This window comes from Camelus bactrianus, chromosome 8 (assembly GCF_048773025.1).
Source record: "Camelus bactrianus isolate YW-2024 breed Bactrian camel chromosome 8, ASM4877302v1, whole genome shotgun sequence".
Lineage (NCBI taxonomy): Eukaryota > Metazoa > Chordata > Mammalia > Artiodactyla > Camelidae > Camelus > Camelus bactrianus.
Window position 1 is genome coordinate 33,165,933 of NC_133546.1, and position 18,874 is coordinate 33,184,806.

At 44.5% G+C, this 18,874-nt stretch overlaps 1 protein-coding gene across 2 annotated transcripts; it reads left to right on the plus strand.

Annotated features, from left to right (window-relative positions):
• The first annotated feature begins 975 nt into the window (after positions 1–975).
• On the plus strand, positions 976–18,874 carry HDDC2 (HD domain containing 2). 2 transcript variants are annotated; one of them, XM_074368406.1, is made up of 6 exons: positions 976–1,131; positions 2,374–2,495; positions 4,194–4,296; positions 9,342–9,410; positions 14,775–14,913; positions 16,021–18,874. In XM_074368406.1, exons 1-6 carry the CDS (start codon positions 1,045–1,047, stop codon positions 16,149–16,151), a joined length of 651 nt encoding a protein of 216 aa, XP_074224507.1. In that variant the 5' UTR covers positions 976–1,044; the 3' UTR covers positions 16,152–18,874. The 2 variants fall into 2 exon arrangements, with proteins under 2 accessions (XP_074224507.1, XP_074224508.1); XM_074368407.1 differs by having other exon boundaries at positions 17,513–18,874.

Consider the following 18,874-nt stretch of genomic DNA (forward strand, 5'->3'; position numbering starts at 1 on the left):
CTGAAATTCCAGATTTACGTCTCTGTTAGGGTCTTAGTAGGTGTCTCGACTTGTCCTAAGCTGAACTTCTGATTCCTACCCGTCCCCACCAACTACTCTTCTTGCATTTTCTCAATAAATAGCAACTCCATCCTTTCAGTTATTCAGGCCAAAATGTGTGGAGTCATCCTTGACTCTTTTCTTTCTCTCATAATCTCTGTCCAATCTGTCACAAATCCTGTTAGTCCTAAATTCAAATTGTGTCCAAAATTCAACATCCCACCACCTCCACTACACCATCCTAGTACCAAATCAAAATCACCCCCCCAAAGAGTTACTTCAATAATCACCCTACTTGCTCCTCCCTATATAATCTATTTCCCACATTACCCTCCCTCCTTGAGTCCCTCAGTATGCGTGTCCACTAAATGCTTTTAAAAACTGGTACCACTGGTTGTTGATGGAATTAAGACAGATAGTTGAGACACACCTTGACTAACTTTTTGGGGTAGGAGAAGTGTCAGGGAGGTTGTGAGTACATCATGGGATTGTTTTCATTCCTTAGTCATTGATCCTAATCTCCAAAGTCCTCTAGCTATATGGCTAGCTCCCAAATCCTCCAAAAGGTAAGATTTTGGTGTATTATGGCATAACTCTCCTCTTCCTCCTCCACACCCTGCTCCCTCTGTCCTTCCCCAGAAAACCACAATCCTTTTAAATGTTTGATGGAGTCCAGTTGAGCAGAGTTTAGCAAACAAGTAATGAGTACTCGGGTGCTCCAAGTACAGTGTCTGCCAGGGATGGTGCAGTGCCCAAGGGCAGCCGTCAAGGCCAGGAAGGTGGAAGACTAGACAGAAGGGTCAGGGAAAACCAGGGTGAAGAAAAGGAGGAGGAGGACGAGAAGGAGAAGGAGAAGACAGAAGGAGCCAGGGAAGAAGAGGAGGAGAGGGAAGGCCGAGACGGTGGGAGGAAGAAGAGGGAGACGCTTCGGGGGCGGGGCTACGTGGGGAGGAGCTTCTGGCGGCGGGCGCGCGGCCGCTCCGGCCTGTGGGGATCGGTGGCCGCATGGCTTCTGTCTCCTCTGCTGCGGCCCTTTCGAGCCGCGGGGCCCGGAACCTGCTGCAGTTCCTGCGGCTGGTGGGGCAGCTCAAGGTGAGGGGGCGTCGGGCGGGCCTGTGGGGCTAGGGTGGCGGCCGCGCGAAGAGTGGCCGCTGCTGGCCACGGGGACACCGGGCTCCAGTCCCCGCCTGGCCCGGGGCGTGCCCTCTTCCTCCGTCCTCCCGCCTCGCGGGGTCGGGAAGGGCAGCACCGCCGGATGGATGCGGTCGTGCGGCCGGACGCGGGGCGGCGGAAGCCAGTTGGCGGAGGCTGCGCGGCGCGGCCGGGATGCGAGGCGCACCCCAGGCCGGGTGGAGTCGGGACCCGCTGTGACTTGTGTCCGCCTGGTGCTCGGACTCGGCCCTCCCCCCGGGCGGCCCTTCGTTCCCGGAGGGTATGCGGCGCCGTGGTGTGCGGCTGTCCCGCCCTCGCCCACGTCTGCCCCGAGTACTTCTGGGGCTCACGACCCCACAGCTGGACGGTAGGGGTGGGGTTCTGGGCAGCAGGTGGAAAGAACAGAACCCATTGGTCCTGCAGGGTGTAAGTGAAGTGCTTGAAATCTGTCTCACCGTTACTCACAGAAATAACAGGTGCTTTTATTTTTAACAGAGGATTTTATAATGTACACACTGGCGTTACATCACGGGGGGGTCTTCTCCCCACCCTCGCCACACTCAGTGATTTTGCAAGAATTTCTCCAAGTTCAAAACAGATGATCTACTCCATGCCACTGTTACTGCAGTTTATTAAATTCTTTAGAGATGTAGACTTCTGAGGAGGAAATACAGCTTCACGGGACCACGTCATGACCTGAGTGTAAAAGCAGGAGTCATGCCTGGTGGTGGCATGAAGCCGGCAGCGCTGCCTTATCCCTTCCGCTTCGAAATTTGGAAGTCTGTCACTCGTTCAAATTCAGAGCTTTCACCACAGTGTCTTCTACTTGCGTCTAATGGGTTGTTTGAAGCAAAATTTACCAACTCGATACTTTGCAATTTTGGTTTTTTGTCTAAGGACCTGAATATGTTCTGTGTACATCAATACGTCAGTACCACAGAGTAACCTGACCTTTGGACTTCGGTGTTGTATTCCTCCCCCACCTCTCTTTTTCATTGTCTGTCCTCACTGGTTTATTTGGTTCCACATATTGATCATTTAGGTTAGTTAAGCATTTTTTAATATGTACTGAAACCATGACCCTGCTTCTGTGCCTTATTCCCTGGACTTCTCATGAAAAGCCAAGTAGATAGTTAAAATACTTATTTTTTTTATAACTTTCTTTCTCTTCATTTTTATCAGAGAGTCCCACGGACTGGCTGGGTGTACAGAAATGTCCAGAAGCCAGAGAGTGTATCAGATCACATGTACAGGATGGCAGTTATGGCCCTGGTGACCAAAGATGAACATCTTAACAAAGACCGGTAAGCTGTGGGCTTTGGTGCCAGTTAGGGTCTCTGGTCTATGGGTATGCATGCCTCTTCATGACTGAGGCCTGTGTCAAACTCTTGTAGGTTAGTTTATACATCAAGAAAAGTTATTTGAGATAGACCATACAGATTCAGGATTTGGGAAGAGGGACTGTGAACTGATTGCTTCAGTTGTTGTAAACCGCACTCTGGGTTTTCTCTTGGCAAGTCAAAGAGCCTGCCTTGGCCTCCAGGAAACATTAAGTGTGATATAAGGGTTTCCAGGGCCTTGAAGGTAAGTGTTAATGTCTAAGATTGTATTTATACATATGTACTTTTATCTAGCCTCTTTTCTGAATAGTGTGGCACTCATTTGTAAAGTGGCTTTTTGGAGTGGTATGTGCAGGATGGAGCTGAGAAAAAAATTCTCTCTCCCTTCAGTCAGTGAACAAGTGTTTAAAATGCTTTTTGAGCGCAAGACAAAGATTTCTACCAATACAGTACAAGATAGTAAATAAAACCCAGATGAATTACACAGGTCCAAAGTGGCTTCTATGCAAAGCACAGAATAAAATATGTTAGAAAATTATTCTAACAGGACAGATCACCCGTTCTTGGGTGATTTTAATGGAGGGGGCAGAATATGAGTTGACCTCTAAAGGGTTGATTAGGTAGAGAAGCAGAAGACGCAGCACACACAGAGGAGGACATAGAAGCCAAAGGTCTCGTGGGAGCCTGTAAAGGTGTGTTTTGGAAATGATAAGTAGATCAATTTGATTGCAGCAAAGGTTCATTGGGGAGTCTCATGAGCCCTGAACTCTGTAAATACTGTAGAACTGAGGAGATTTTTGGCAAGTAGTACAAGATGAACATGGTGTTGAGTGGAGATTAATTTAAGAAGTTTGAGATTTGAGTTAGACAAGAGAGCAACTGTAGACAGGGACACCTATGAGGAGGCCCTTAGGCCTCGTTCTGCCATCGCGATAGTGGGAACATAAAACAGACTGGTCCTTTGGGGTGTTTATCTCGTGACCTGCCTTTGTTAGTTTGATGATGATTATCCTAATCATTAATCATTATCACTAATAATTATAGTCATTTGTTGAATAAGCAATGCATTCCAGGAATGTAATTTATTAAATTTAATTTTCATACCAAACTTATGAAGTATTATTATCCCCTTTTTACAGACAATCGAATGAAGGCTGCAAAACTTAGCATTTCAGGAAATTAAATATTTGGCAAAGATCTCACAGCTAACAGATGTTGACTGCTGGATTCAAACTCAGATCTGCCCAGCTCTACCCATTTCTCTATAAAGGGCCTCATTTTGATATCTAACTAGTACATTGGGGAAATGATTGTTTCTGAATTTTGTATCAGTAAGTAAATGCTATACCCGGATCACCTTCTGGCTTTTTAATCTAAAGTTATCAGCCTTGTAAAGTGACATTTGAGTAAATAGCTATTAAAAAAAATTTTATGCTAACAATTTCCCCTGCACTCTGTGTATTATGTTGAATATTAACTAGCAGTTTTGATTCAGAGTTGTTACAGGCTGGCAGAATATAATTACTTTGGAAAATACTGCGTTAAAACATTCTGTAAGGCTGGACAAAGAAAGCTATATTATGTAACTTCAAGATGGTATAGAGAAGGAACCTGTAGTGAATATAATTCTGTGTAATTATTCACCGTTTCTTGCCTGGTCAGATGTGTACGCCTAGCCCTGGTTCATGATATGGCAGAGTGCATCGTTGGGGACATAGCACCAGCAGATAACGTCCCCAAAGAAGAGAAACATAGGCGAGAAGAGGTCAGTGTTGACTGTTGACTCCACAAAAGACCACCAGAAAAACTCACTGCTGAAACAAAGCTAAGTTTATTAGACTCCTACTTCAGGAGAGTACCTTCTTAACAGAGTCTTAGTGGTGTCTCATGGAGGAAGGTCAGGGGAGAGTATTTATAGCGTATAGAATTTAAGCTCCTGGGCTGAAGGATGTTTGGATGGATCTCACAAGAGGGGCTACTCTCTTACATATGGGATTGCACAGAGCTTAGGATGTAATAGCTTTGTATTGGTGGGGCTGGGGAGGCAAGGTCTTCACAAGGGTCTTGCCCTAACAGCTTACTCTATTTTGGGTGGTTTACAATCTTATCTTCCAGAAGTACGAATTTCCTGGAATAAGCAGTGAATCAGTTTTTACTTGCTCTCAGCCTTGTTTAACGCAGGGACAAGACATTATATTGGTTTCAGTTCTCAAGGAGGGCACAGAGGGGACCTGAGCCCAGGACGTAGACAGGGTGGCTTTCATTAGAACAATGGAAATAGCTGGAACTTGAAGGAATTCTCCAAGCCAGTTAAGCTCTTTGGACAGAAGTTCTATTAATTGCAAGAATAATCATTATTAAAATTATTATTTAGTAAATTTTAAATTAGTCTTTTAATGATTAAAAGTAAAGGAGAAAAAACTGTATTAGTAAGAAGTGAATAACATCAGTAAAACATTAAGTCTGTTGATTTGGACTCTAAACCCAGAGCCCAGGGACAAAGATGAAGACGTTTTTGAAGCAGAGGCTGGAAAATGTAGGAAGGCTTTTTTTTTAATGCTGGATGGCTGGTTCCCAATTCAGGGATCATTGAAAACTGCTTTTATTGTAGGCCAGAGAGTTTGGTCCTGAATGACTAAGTCAACAGATCCTGCATCAAGTTGGTTTAGCAGGGCCGGTGGGCTTAAATAGCCGTTCTCAGAGCTAGGGGGAGGCTAGAGCTCAGTAGCCAACAGCATTTTTGCCCTTCTAGAGGCAAGAAGATCCACAAGGAATCCTGATTTAGGAGTTTCAGCACACCCTCAACCATGGGAAAAGGGCTGGGGGTGGAAGTGTGTCAGAAAGTGTGAGGAATGTGTTCTTCCCATAAATAAAGGTCCAGAGCATGTGAGCTTCCTGCCAGTGAAAACGGAGGAAGCTAAGCAAGTGTTTCTCTGTCGGAGTCTAGACTGTTGTGAATAAAGAATTCCTAGATTGATTGGCAGAATGAATACAAAATGAAACCAGTTAGCTCAAGATACGGAGCAGCAGAAAGGAAGTAGCCCCGAACCAGAGGATGCTGGGTAATGACATGTGACATAGAGGAAAAGAAGGGGGAAAGAGTCCTCAGTTACACAGCACATTTCAGGATGTGTGATAGCTTCCCTCAGGGGGAAGTGTAGACATTGTGGAGGAGAAATCACATACTGAAGTACCAGAGGGTGATCAGAGACCTTAAAGTGACTGCAGAGAAAGAGACATGCTGTCCCCATGTGGGCACACAGGGACTGTGAGGTTTACTCCAAAGAGGAGTGAGTCAGAACCTTCTGAAGAGAAAACTCTCTGGGAAGGATCTCCACCCACTGGAGACAGAAAACGTACTGCTGTCCTGACAGGAGTTGAGTCCTGACTGGTGATGCCCCCTCGAGGGGCACGGAGGGCACCTGAAATCAGAGTGCTGCTGCTTCACCAGTGGCCTGGCAGTGGTGAAGCCCCTCCGGCCTCATTAAACCTCCTGCCGGCTGCTGCCCACTCCTTCTGATTCACAGAAGAATGTATATCATCAGAAGGGACAGGAAAAACATCTTAAAGAACCACAAGTTCTTGGGCAAGAAACCCAGGGCTTGGAGAGTGCTGATACTTCATTGCCTCTTCCTGCTGCTGGATAGGGTTTGGGAACAGAGAGGAAGATGTGAGAGGTGAACAATTCTTCATGCAGATGGTGTTTATGAATAAGATCTGGATGTCTGAACCATGCCTGAAGGTAATTGAATGAGGGTTTCTTGGCTCCTTGGGGTGGAATGCAAATAATGAGAACCAGAAAGCATCATTTGCCCAGAGACTGGCCGACGGCATCAGGAAGGCTTTACACTGAAGTAGGAGGGTTGGACAAGACTGGATAAACCTGGCCGGCTGGTTGTCTTGGAGGAGAGCGGGTACTAAGATGAAAGGGAGAGTGAGGGCATAGAAGACAAAATGTAGGGGTCCAAGAGTAGTGCTTGTGTTGTGACCCCCACCCCAAACAAGATAAAATGAACTTTATATTAACCTGAATTGGTAAATGATGCCTGGTAGGGATCATCAAGAATAGTGGGGTGGAGCTTGAGGCTGGAACACAGCAATTGCAGGTTATATAACTTTGCAAAGGGAAGACTTACCAAGACAGAAGGCAGAGTCATGGTATGTGTGTACCTGAGAGTAAAGTTGCGAAAGAACTAGAGGTTAAAAGGAGAAGAGCCACACTTTATAATGGGAGTGAATATGGCAAGGTGGAGAAAATGAAAAATACAGTGGGCATTTTATGGAGTACTTACTCTGTGCCAGGTAATAAATAAATATTTATATTATAATATATGTATAAGTATAAACTGTTTAATCCTCACAACAATCCTTTCAGGCAGGTATCACTATTAACCTTATTTTACAGGCGAGAAAACTGAAGGACAAAGAAGTAACTTGTTCTGAGTTCCATAGCTAGTCAGTGGCCAGCTAGGTTTCAAACCCCGTCTGCCTCACCATGATGTGTGAATGATGAATTCTGCTTTCTGGGTGCTTCTCACAAAACTGACAGACGTTTGCTGAAAGCACATTCAGCTTAGAACTTTAGGCGAATTCTTGGCATGCTTTGCTGTCAGGAAGAAGCTAGGGAAATTATCGCTTTAAATCTGTGTGTGAAACAAGGCAGAACTCAGAAATGGGAGAGGCAGGGCTCAGTGTCAGGAAGGGAATCTGGCATCTTCAGCATTGTATCCTGGGCATCAGCCAGGGCCATTTCAGAGGGTGCATTTAAAAAGGTAGGAATGTTTCATGAGGTCTCAAAATGCAATTCTGATTGTATAATAACAAGTGATAGGAATGAGTTTCGATCCAGTAAATCATTGCTCAGTTTCAAGAAGAGAGCAACAACATGTTTGTTTATGTTTTGTTTTTTAAAGGATATGGTGATTTTAGTCAACAGGAAGCGTATTAATAAGTCAGTAACTGGACATAATTTCCAAAAGGCCAGTTCAGTCTTAGTCTGCATTTACAGAAATAGAGCATTTAGAGTGATGGAAGCTTTGGTTCTATTGTGTTCCACCTGGGTCAGACCACATGTCAATCACTGTATTCAGTGCTGGTTGCCTCACCTTAAAGGGAGTAAAATTATCCCTTGTCAAAGCAGGACTTTTATGTTTGTATTCTAAAAGTTTGAATTTTGATATATCTGTACAGATTTGTTATTCAGTTTATTCTTTTCAAACAAAAGCAGTGGGCAAACTTGTGTTTCTAGAATAGTGTAGAGAAAAATGATCTGTTAGATGCTTTTAATATTTGAACATGCAGATTATTTTCTCGAGTATTTTGCTGAGATTTATGAAAAAGTAACAAGGGAGAACGCAGGCACAAAATACCTTAAATCTTGTATGTGGTATGATGCTATAAGCCACTCAAGATAGTGACGTTACTTAGAAGAGCAGATTGTAGACACTGGCCAGTATTGCCTTGCTCTGAGTGTGGTTGTGTTGTAGAACATTTCTTTTTCTCCCAGTAATGAATAATTGTATATACAAATATTCATTTTTATTTTCATTGCTTTTCCCCCAACTCACCATTTGATTTTATGTAAGACCTTTTATATAACCACTTTGCCAAAAGTGGTTCTTACAACTGTGTTCTTTTCAAGGAGCGTAAGCTCTGGTTAGAAGAACTGGAGCAGATTAAGAGGTGTAGGGTGAGGATGGCGAAGGAATTTGAAGCCATTCGAGAGTAGGTTGCAGACCTCATGCCCCCAAAATGGTACTTTAGGATGTTGGAACAACATGGAAATGAAGGAACGAGAGTGGCTCCTGGGACTTTGGAGACTAGAAATATGTACCAGACACCCTCCACACTCATTCTCTCATCTCTGTTTTTCTTTGGGGTTTGGCTCTCTTGGACTCTACTCATGTCCAGCCTTTGCTGGACAAATAGTGCAGATGGTCCCTAGGTGGCTGGTTTGAGTTACAGGGCCATCCTTTGGACCAGTTACTGTGGCCGCAGAGATCCTGGCCCAGCTGGGTCACTGCCCACCTGTTTGACATAGTGTTTGTGTGAGGGAGGAAGGCAGGAGGCGGGTCAGGTGTGGTGCGAGACCTACAGAGCTGATTTTCAGCTTGCTGTAAGGAAGTGCTTCTGTCAGTGCTGCCTGAAGCCCATCTGGGCAGCCTCTTGAGGTGCTGGGTTCCCTCTACTGGACATGCTTGTGGAGAGGGTTCATGAAGTACCCAGTGATGCTGCTGAAGGGTTCAGATACCACATGGATGGTTTGGCTCATCACCCTTTAATATCTCTTTTCAGCCTGTGAGTCTGCGAGCCTACAAAATGCTATCTAGTGATTTCCTTTGTGTTAAGGACAGTAACTGCCCATTTGTGTAGTGCTTTACATATTGCAATAAAAACATTAATAATAGAAAATGAATATTATAGTATACAAAAAATTTCTTTGAGCTTTGTAATACAGAGTTAGTTTCCTTTTCTGCCCACCTTCAGGTTTCGTTTGAACTCAACTATGCTGATGATTGAAATTCCCCAGGGCATCCCACTAGATGTAAATCTTTGGCCTTACTTCTGATATTTCTATAATCGTCTCACACCCTCCTCATTGTCCTTTTTTTTTGTGTCTGGTATGCTACAGGTCACAAAATAAGTGCTCGTGAATAAAAACATATGAATAAATACATTTATTTAATGTACACAACTGCCCTCCTATTTATGTAAGCCCTTTAGGGAGTTATTTGTGAGAGTTTGAGCTTTTGTAAAATAGTTCACTTAGATAAATGTAACCATGATTATAATAATGATTTGATGTTTCAGGAAGCTATGAAGCAGCTAACCCAGCTCCTCCCAGAGGATCTCAGAAAGGAGCTCTATGAACTTTGGGAAGTAAGTGTATTTGATGAGTTGCTTTTTATTTGTATGGCTCATCTATGTTTTAGTTGACCTAGACTATCTTAACTGACTGTCTCTAACTCATTGCTTTCTGGGTTGTATCTGTTTCTCACCTCCCAGCTGCTGCAGGAATTTCTCAGGTCTAATAGAAAATTTTCTTCCTTCCAATTTCCCCATGTCCTTTGTCAACATGATGCCTGGTATGGATGCTGACTCACAGCCCCTGGATTTCTTGATGCATTGCTCCCAGCCCGCACCCTTCCAGCCTCGTACCCACCTACCCATTTCTGGTCCTTGAAAAGAGCATGGGCTTTGGGCAGCTCAGAACTGGGTTTAACTCCCACCTCACCACTTTCTGGCTCCGTGACCTTGGGCTCATTCCCCTTCCTGAGTCTGTTGCCCATCTGTGACTCTATTAAGTGTTGTTAGGGCTGAGTGAGGTCAAGGTGAAGTGCTGCCACGAAGCGCAGCACAGAACAGGGACTCTGTCGTGCTCAGTCCCTCCCCAGTGCTGCTGCTGGTAGCAAGGATGCGAGGCAGGTTGGCTGGAGGGAAGGGGCGGAAAGAGCTCGGAAAGCCCTAGTGCTTCCATTGCTCCCTTCCTAGTTCTGTGTTTCATTTGTGATGAGAAAAGAACGACAAACAAACCCCTGCCTGTGGCGGTTTCTCACTTCCCTCCAGTCCCCTCCACCCTTCCTTGTTTGAACCTCTAGCCCCACTCCTTGCTCTCAGGTAGTCCTGCCTCCTGCCTCCCACTCCTACTTCTCACGATTCCTTCAAAGCCCTGCTCCCTCCTCCTGGCTTCAGAGCCTGACCTTCCACCTTTCCTTTCACATCCTCCGGCACTCACCCTGTTTTGCTCTTCTCTGAGCCTCAGAGCTGGTGGAGTTCTCTTCCCCTTGATTCATGGGCTGGGCCAGGTCTTTCCTGGATGTGGGACGACGGGAACAAGATGGGAAGTAGCCGGGGTCGAAATCATGAACAGATGTTTCTCCTAGAAATGCCATTTACTCAGTGGTCACATGCTTGCTGTGCTGTCGTTTCTGTGGTGTAGCTGGATTATGGATGAAATAACCCTTTTTAGGCTTCAGAAGGGTGTGGCGTAGAGCAGGGGTTTACAGCCAGGGAGATGTGGATTTAATCCCACCTTCTGGCTACACGTCCTTGGGTGAGTTACTTGGCTCTAGTCAACCTGTTTCTCCTCTAGAACATGAGGATAATACAGCTCCACATACCCTCAGCCACAATTAGAAAATTTTCGAAGTTCAGAGAGCCTTATTTTTTTTTTTTTTTTTTGGTAAAAACTGACCTAACCTGAACTCATTCAGCAGCGGAATCTTACCTGAATCAACATGAGTCCTCGTTCATCTGCCCTGATGGGAAAGTTAATATGCTTAGGTGTAGAAATATTCATCTGTTTGGTAACCGAGTCTGCCTCACACCCCACTGGAGGTTTTCCATAATATATGCTGTATGTACTGTATTGTTTTCTAAAGTTAAAAAGTGCTGAAAACGGAAACAGTTCTGGCCTCAGAGTTTAAGGTAAAAGATTGTGGGCCTTTAATACTTAGCTTGTCAAATAATTGTGAGAATTAAATCTGGCAGAGTATGCACGGTATCTAGCTGGAGCCTAGCTCAGATAGTGTCTGTTACTAGGTATAACTGGGTTTCTTCAGGGAAGAGTCCCTTGTCCCAAAGGTACGTACTTCCCAGTGAACTTTTTGAGTGCTGTGAATTGAGTAATAATGGAGTGGAGTTGGTTGCATTTCATACATAAAAAGAAAAAACCTGCTTCTGAGCTTATGAAACTGATTTTGCATGTATTGTCTCTTGAGGAGAGCCCCTCATAATTTGAAAACCTCTTACAAGAATTTGTAGCTTTGTGCCTCTTAATTCTTGAAAACATGGGGGCAATTCATCTGCTAAATTATTTTCTTGGCCATCAACAACTGGCTAAATAAAGCTTACTGCAAATTTTGCTTTAATTGCAAGAGTATCTTCTAAATGAAAACAGTACAGTAGTCACTTGGAAAGACTTTGGTTTGGAAAAATATAAAGCACAGAGCATTAATGATTTGATAACCCCCAAGCAGGTAACAGTTTTATGATCTTGTAAAAGTCACTGGTTGAATTAATTAAGCTTTTTAAAGAGGATCTCAGGACAGGTGCACAGTGGTCGCCCTCAAGTGTGACAGTGCTTCTTTAGAATTGTTCCTGCCAGGCCAACCAACAGCTTAATAGCAGACGGCAGTGGGCCAGGTGTCTCGGTTGGTAATGCTGTGGGATGTTGCTGACTGATGTCGAGCAGGAAAACTGTGAACTTTTTTTCCTTCTGACATGAACCTCATCTTTGCATCTTTATAGAGATGATCAAGTTAAAATGAGGTCATTGGGGTGGGCCCTGTTCCAGTGTGACTGGTGTCCTTATAAAAAGGAGAATTTGGACGTAGAGACACACACTGGAAGAATGCCACGTGAACCTGAAGAAGGCCATCTGGAAGCCACGGACAGAGGCCTGGGGCAGCTGCTCCCCTCACAGCCACCAGAAGGAAGCACCCTTGCCAGTGCCTTGATTTCCCACTGCTAGCCTCCGGAGCTGGGCGACAGTACATTTCTTTTGCTTAAGACACATAGTTTGTGATGCTTTTAACAGCAGCCCCAGCAAACTAATTCTGTGTCTGTGTGTCTATTTCTCTCTCTCTTCCTCTCTCTCTGATGCAGTAGCTACTATGCAGTGGTTACTTCTTACATTCTTACTTATTTATCTCTATATTCTCTCTTTGGCTCTTTACTGTGTCTGTTAAAATTTTGTACAGTTACAACTGAAAGAAAACCTATTTGCAGCTCCCTTATTTTATGGGTAAGAAGACTGAGGGCTAAGGAGCTTGGCCTTGCCCAGGGCCTCTGAGCTGGCGGGTGGCAGAGCCAGGCCACCACCTGCCGTCCGGGTCAGCGTTTCCTTTACGTCATCATGCTGGATGTTAGCTGAGCAAGCGTTTATAGTTCTGCTGTATCATGGTACCGTGTTAGTTATTTATTATTAGTAAGAGTTTTCAAAGGCTGCTATAACAAACTACCATGAACTTGAATGGCTTAAACGGCAGAAATTTATAGTCACAGTTCTGGAGGCTAGACGTCCAAATCATGGTGTTGGCTGGGCCGTACTGTCTGAAGGCTCCGGGGGAGGATCCTTCCTTGCCCCTCCCTCGCCTCCGGAGCGCCTCTGCTGGCTCTGGCCTTCCTTGCCCTGTAGATGCACCCTTCCAGTCTCCGCCTCCATAGTCAGATGTCTGTGCCAGCTTCTCCTCTTCTTCTGAGGACACCAGTCATTGGATTAGGCTCCATTCTAATCCAGCATGGCTTTATCTTAATTTGATTACATCTGCAAAGCCCCTATTTCCAAGTAAGGTCACATTCGTAGGTCACAGGCAGACATGAATTTTGTGGGGACGCTGTTTAGTGGAGGACACAGACTCTCATATTAAATTAATCATTTTAAAAATTCATGTTCAGCATTAGTACATTGGCTTTTTTTTATTGAGTTATAGTCATTTTACAATGTTGTGTCAAATTCCAGTGTAGAGCACAATTTTTCAGTTACACGTAAACATACGTATATTCACTGTCACATTTTTTTTCGCTGTGAGCTACCACAAGATCTTGTATATATTTCTGTGTACTACACAGTACAATCTTGTTTATCTATTCTACATTTTGAAATCCCAGTCTGGCCCTTCCCACCCCCCGCCCCCTTAGCAACCACAAGTTTGTATTCGATGTCTATTCTGTCTATGAGTCTGTTTCTGTTTTGTATTTATGTTCTTTTTTTTTAGATTCCACATATAAGTGATCTCATATGGTATTTTTCTTTCTCTTTCTGGTTACTTCACTTATAATGACATTCACTTTTTCTCCTTAAATAAGTATCATAGAAAGATGTCTCCTCTGTCACCTATATTTTGCTTTAAAGAAATACCCCTTTGAATCCCAAGGCATAGCAGGGGCAGCTCCCAGCCACATGGCAGATGCCTGGCACACCTGTCTCGCCTGCCCTGGGTGGTTTCTCATCTTGCAATTGAAGATACAGTTGGGTTAACAAGTACCCCTTAAAAAGTGTCTCCCTTTTCTCTCCTTTGAAGCACAGTGCAGTATTTTGGTGGGGAAGTTGTGTATGGCAGCATGAGGGTCCTGGGTCCCAGAGGGAGATCACCAGGAAGTGGGAGAGCGAAAGATGCAAGAGAGAAACTTCATGTATATCAACACTACAATCAGGGCCAGCCTTTCCCCAGGGGTCAGGGAAGGAACTTTTGATCTTCCTCTCCTTTCCTCTCTTTCTCTTCCCTTCTGTCCTCCATTTTCGGGACCTAGAACTTGTATCTCTATCCTGCTTGAATCCTCATCCTTCTGTTGCTCTGCAAAACCCCAACCCGAGCTGCATCTCATAAAAACCAAGAAACCTTCAGTGATGCACATCACATCACTCTCTGCCAAGAAAGAATGACAGGCTCATTATCTGAACACATCTGGGGTGGAATTATAAATGAGAACTTTGCAGGGAAATTGGTTGGGAACACTTTGGTCTTAATAGAAGAATGGTTCCATGTAGTGTTAATTGGGACTTGTGGTTGTGTGACACGTGTCACGCCCCAAGAAGCAGTTTGTCTGTAGCTTCTAGTTTCAGGTCTGCACTGAGAAGGGAGGGGCCAATGGGAAGAGGAAAGGGAGAAAAGCTGCTCCCTGTTCACTGCCTCCACCCTCTCCCTGCCACCAACACGTGCACATGTACACTGTGTGAAGAATTCTCCGATGCTGGCTGTATCCTCAAGAGTCGTAACCCAGAGGGACTAGATTAACTTGTCCCCTATGTGGGGAGCAAGGACAGAGATTCCCAGTGTAAAGTGGTAACCAGAATTAAATGAGAAAACTAGAAATTCACGTAAAAGGGAAAAGGAAATCTGACATAAAATGGAGAGGGAAATAATTTGAGAAGCCTAAGATGAAGTACTAGCTTGAAGTTTAAAAAGACCCACGCCCCTCAGGTAGATTAAAGAATGATGATCTTGAAATGAAGACAAGTTACTAAACAGGAAGAAGAATGCTTGGAAGTGTCTCTATGAACAAATGAGACTTCCCACAGGCGTGGGACGCGAGCCCAGCCTTACGCGGAGCGCTGCTGTTACGCTGTGGAAGTGCGGTGGGGCGTCTCTCTGTGACGGCTGTGTGTGCAGTGGAGAAGTGTGGCCAGTACCGAATGTGCTTGTAGCTGTGACTCTGATTTCAGGTACCAGAATCAGAATTTTCCTGGCATAACCGATCATGCGGCCCTAATTATGCTGCTTTCATTGCCCCTTGACTTAGGAATATGAGACCCAATCTAGTGCAGAGGCCAAATTTGTGAAGCAGCTGGACCAGTGTGAGATGATTCTTCAGGCATCTGAGTATGAAGACCTTGAGAATAAACCTGGGAGGCTGCAGGACTTCTATGATTCCACGGCAGGTACTCAGTGCTGTTTTCAATAAGCATCATTCCAGCGTGGCTTAGTTAGTCCTCGTGTAATGACTAATATTATGTTAGTGAAATCCACAGTTGTTAACCTCTTCTGACCCTTTCATATGGAGCATCTAAAAAGAAAAATGGGGTTGTGGGGAAAGGTATAGCTCAGTGGTAGAAATGCATGCCTAGTAAACACAAGGTCCTGGGTTCAATTCCCAGTATCTCCATTAAATAAACAAACAAACAAACAAACAAACCTAATTCCCCTACAATTTAAAAAAAAAGAAAGAAAATGGTGGAATTCATGGTTTGAGGCAACCTGGGGCTTGAGAGCATTGTGGCCCAGGAGTCTGAGCACCAGGTTCACATCATACATACCAGCTGTTGCTGTGTGCCCCCGGGCAATCTCCTGACCTCTCTGGGTCCTCTCTGAAAAATGGAAGTTATAATACTTAAGTCCTAGGTTGGTTTTTAGATTCAAAAGAGATAATGTATGTGAAAGTGCATTTTAATCTCTAAGTGCTTTTTAAATATGTAAGTTCATGTAAGTTAGAAGTAGAAATAGAGATTTAAAAAGAGAAAACCCCAAACAGTTGAAGTCACTGTTGTCATTATAGCCCTTCATAGCACAGACCTGAAGTCAAACTGCTTAGACTTGAAACCTAGTTGTGGCACGTATAATTTAAGTAACCTCCAGTAAATTAATTACTTAACTAGGCCTTTGTTTCCTTATTTTTGTTTTTAAAATGAGCATAATTACAGAATCTACTTTATAGGGTTATTTGAGGTTATATGCGCAGTGCTTAGAATAATACTTGTCAGCAAGCCTTGGCTGCCTTTATTTTGGTGCCGTTTCTAGAGTGAGGAGCCAGGTGTACACCGCACTGGTGACGGCCGTGCCCACGTTGCTTCCTGGAGTAAAACTCCATCTCTCTGCCCTGGGAGTTCTTTAGGCCCAGCACAGCTTCCCTCTCCCCTGAAAGTCCTCTTAGAGATGGGCTTTCTGGGGCCTCTCAGGACCGAGTAGAGGAGAGTCTCAGCTCCAGAATGTGCTCCAGAATATGATTTGCGTTGTGATGAAGTTGATTCAGTTTTCCTTCTCTTTTCCAGCCCCTCTACCTCTGCCCCAGACAAGGCCCTCACTGTTTCTGTACTGGACTGCTGTTATAACCACCTCCTGTAATCTGCCGGGCTCTCTCTCTAGTTCATCCTGTATGTCTCAGTGTTTTCCTCCTTTGTAGGTATTCGTGTCATCACATCTTTGTTTTTAAAGCATTTGTGGCTTTCCTCTTCCTTAAAATAAAATCTTGACACTTTTTAAGTGGCGTAAAAAGCTCTGCAGTCAGGCTACTCAGCTTTCTGGCTTCCTCTCCTGATCCTCCCTGCTAGATTAAAAGTCACCGCACTTTCCACCCTGGTGCACTCCTTCCAGTAAAAAAATCAATGTAGACAGTGTAACTGTACTATTTCTTATCCTGATTTGGACCAGGGTGGTAATGGTAGAAAAAGTAAGAAGTGGTCAGATCCTGGGTTTATTTTGAGGATAGTGTCAACAGGACTTGTGTGTGAGTCTGAGGATTTTGGACTTTCCACTGGATGGGAAAGATGGGGGAAGAATAGGTTTGGGGGAAGAAAATCAGGGGTCCCAGAAGCCAAGGGAAGAAAGTATTTCAAGAGGGCACGAGTAGCCATCAGACTTAGCAACGTGGAGCCGACTGGTGTCCTCGGTAAGAGCACTTTGGTGGAAGCATTACCTTTACAGAGCATGACCTTTACAGCATGACCTTTACAGAACACAGCCTGGAAGCAACAAAGACCGTGGAGGGCAGGCCCAGCCCGGTGGTAAGAGCCATGTGAGAGAGAAGGCAGCCGGTATGTGAGGGGCTGTGGGGAACGCTGTGTCCTCAGGACAAGCCAGGTGTCAGTTAGGGCAAGAAGTTGAAGGGAACTTCTGAGAAGAGATTGAGGATAGGGAATAAATGGAGTAGAGTTAAATGTGGGATGAACAGTAAGCAGCAAAAGGCACTGGCAAGAAAAGACAGTCAGGGAAGAAGTGGTGGGTTTAGCAGTCCCCCGTGCTACCCACCATCGACCTAAGGTAGCTTGGAGCTTGGATGCTGCCCAGGGAGGGCTGAGGAGCAGGAAGACAGCGCAGATAGCTGGCTTCAGTGTAGACATTCTTGTTTGCATCCTGGGAGAACCTAGACCCCCTGGTCTTCATACTGATCTTTTTATTAGTAGGTGCTTTGTTTCCTGAAATTAATTGCAGATTCAGAGTGGACAGAGGTTTTTCTCAGTTCTCGAGCTCTGTCCTCCCTGAGTCTCCCTGTAGTTCCTGGTAGAAGAATTCAGAGGCTGCCTGGTGAGGATTCCCCAGCTTTGCCTGATTCTCATCATTCTGCTCGGTAGCATCTTAGGTGATGAAGAATAAGCTCCAAGTGTTCCCCTGTGGCTCCTCTCCAGGACCTGGAATTGTATTCTTCTGTGTTGGAGTGAAGTATGGGTCAGACTACAGAGTGGAGCCCCTGGAAAGCCCTAGGACCAACTTGGAGAAACTGGTGTATTCTCTTATTATTTTGTCCCCCGTCTTCTCGCCTTGCAGGAAAATTCAGTCACCCGGAGATAGTCCAGCTCGTTTCTGAACTTGAGGGGGAAAGAAATGCTAATATAGCTGCCGCTGCCAGCGAGCCACGCTCCTGAGATGTCCTCTTGGGTCCTGCATTCCTGTAACAATCTGTTTCATGGTGTCATGTTTGGCCGCTGTTGGTCTGTTGATTTCCCCAGATGTGAGTCTGCTTATTTTCAGTTGCCTGGACTCCAGCAAGAAACATGATACAATTTGGGCAATAAAGGAAGCTACAGAACGGGATGTGGTCATAAAAATGCCATAGATGAAGACCAGGGTGGGGGGTGGCTTTCATTAACTAACTAAATAAATTATAAAAACCTTAAACTTCAGAATACTTATTGGAGATTTTATATCATCTCATTCTGAGTTAATAACCTACATCCCTGAAGGCCATATTCATTGAACAATAGAAAATTTAACTATGATTGCTTTTAAAAAGATTCTTCAGCTGGTTTAGTGATAAGGATCCAGGAAAAACAAAAGTATTATAATGCATTCTCCCTTCAGATGAAATGCTGCTTTATTCAAATTCTGCAGCCAGATTTTTAATTTCACTGTGACCTGCTTTATGCGCCCAGTTGTAGACTCATAAACCTGTTAACTGATTCTGCCCCTCTCTGCCCTTTCCTCAACCCTTTTTGTCATATGAGGATATAAATTAGGGCGTGCAGTTTCAAAAGGCACGTATCTTCCTCTGCTCAATCTTCAGACCTTGATTATAAGATTATTTATCATCACGTGAGAAATATATAATAAGTTATTGCTGGGATCACTGGACCTTATGTAGAGAACACATCAGACCCAGTTTCTTCCCCTCATTTCCCTTTCACAGGATGAGTAATCTGCCTGCTTGTGTTTAAATGATGCACAGCCATTGAAAAGTGAGGAAAGGAAGGCTGTCCATGCAAACCTGCTCAGTAGTTTGGTGGGAGCATGATGCCTGTCCCTTTAATTCAAATGTCGGTTTCCATTTGAAGAAGGCCTTTTAGGCTGGCTTGGTGAGAATTCTAGGCAGCGTTTCTTTGGAAACTCTATGCGGTATCCATGGATACTCAATCTGCCGGAAGCAAGGTGCATGATCTCTTCAGAAGCAGCACACATAGAGCTGATCTGCACTGAGGAGAGCTACGCTTCTCTGCTCTGAAATGCTGCTGCATCATAGCAACAGTGTGTGAAAAGCAGTAAATGGTTGAAAATCAGCAAAGTCGGGTTATTGTTGATGTGGTTTGTAGGAAACAGAACTATGTCTATCAGTGTTTTGGAGTTTTTTCCTCCTGGCATGAAAATCTGCACACAAAACAACCCCAAATAAAGTTCAGTTATTTATAACTAGAA

Bases quoted from the DNA above. Each gene is read 5' to 3' on its own strand.
- HDDC2 (XM_074368406.1), top strand. From the start codon at position 1,045: ATGGCTTCTGTCTCCTCTGCTGCGGCCCTTTCGAGCCGCGGGGCCCGG. The intron at 2,496-4,193 runs GTAAGCTGTGGG...TTGCCTGGTCAG, and splicing joins GAACATCTTAACAAAGACCG to ATGTGTACGCCTAGCCCTGG. The intron at 4,297-9,341 runs GTCAGTGTTGAC...TTGATGTTTCAG, and splicing joins AGAAACATAGGCGAGAAGAG to GAAGCTATGAAGCAGCTAAC.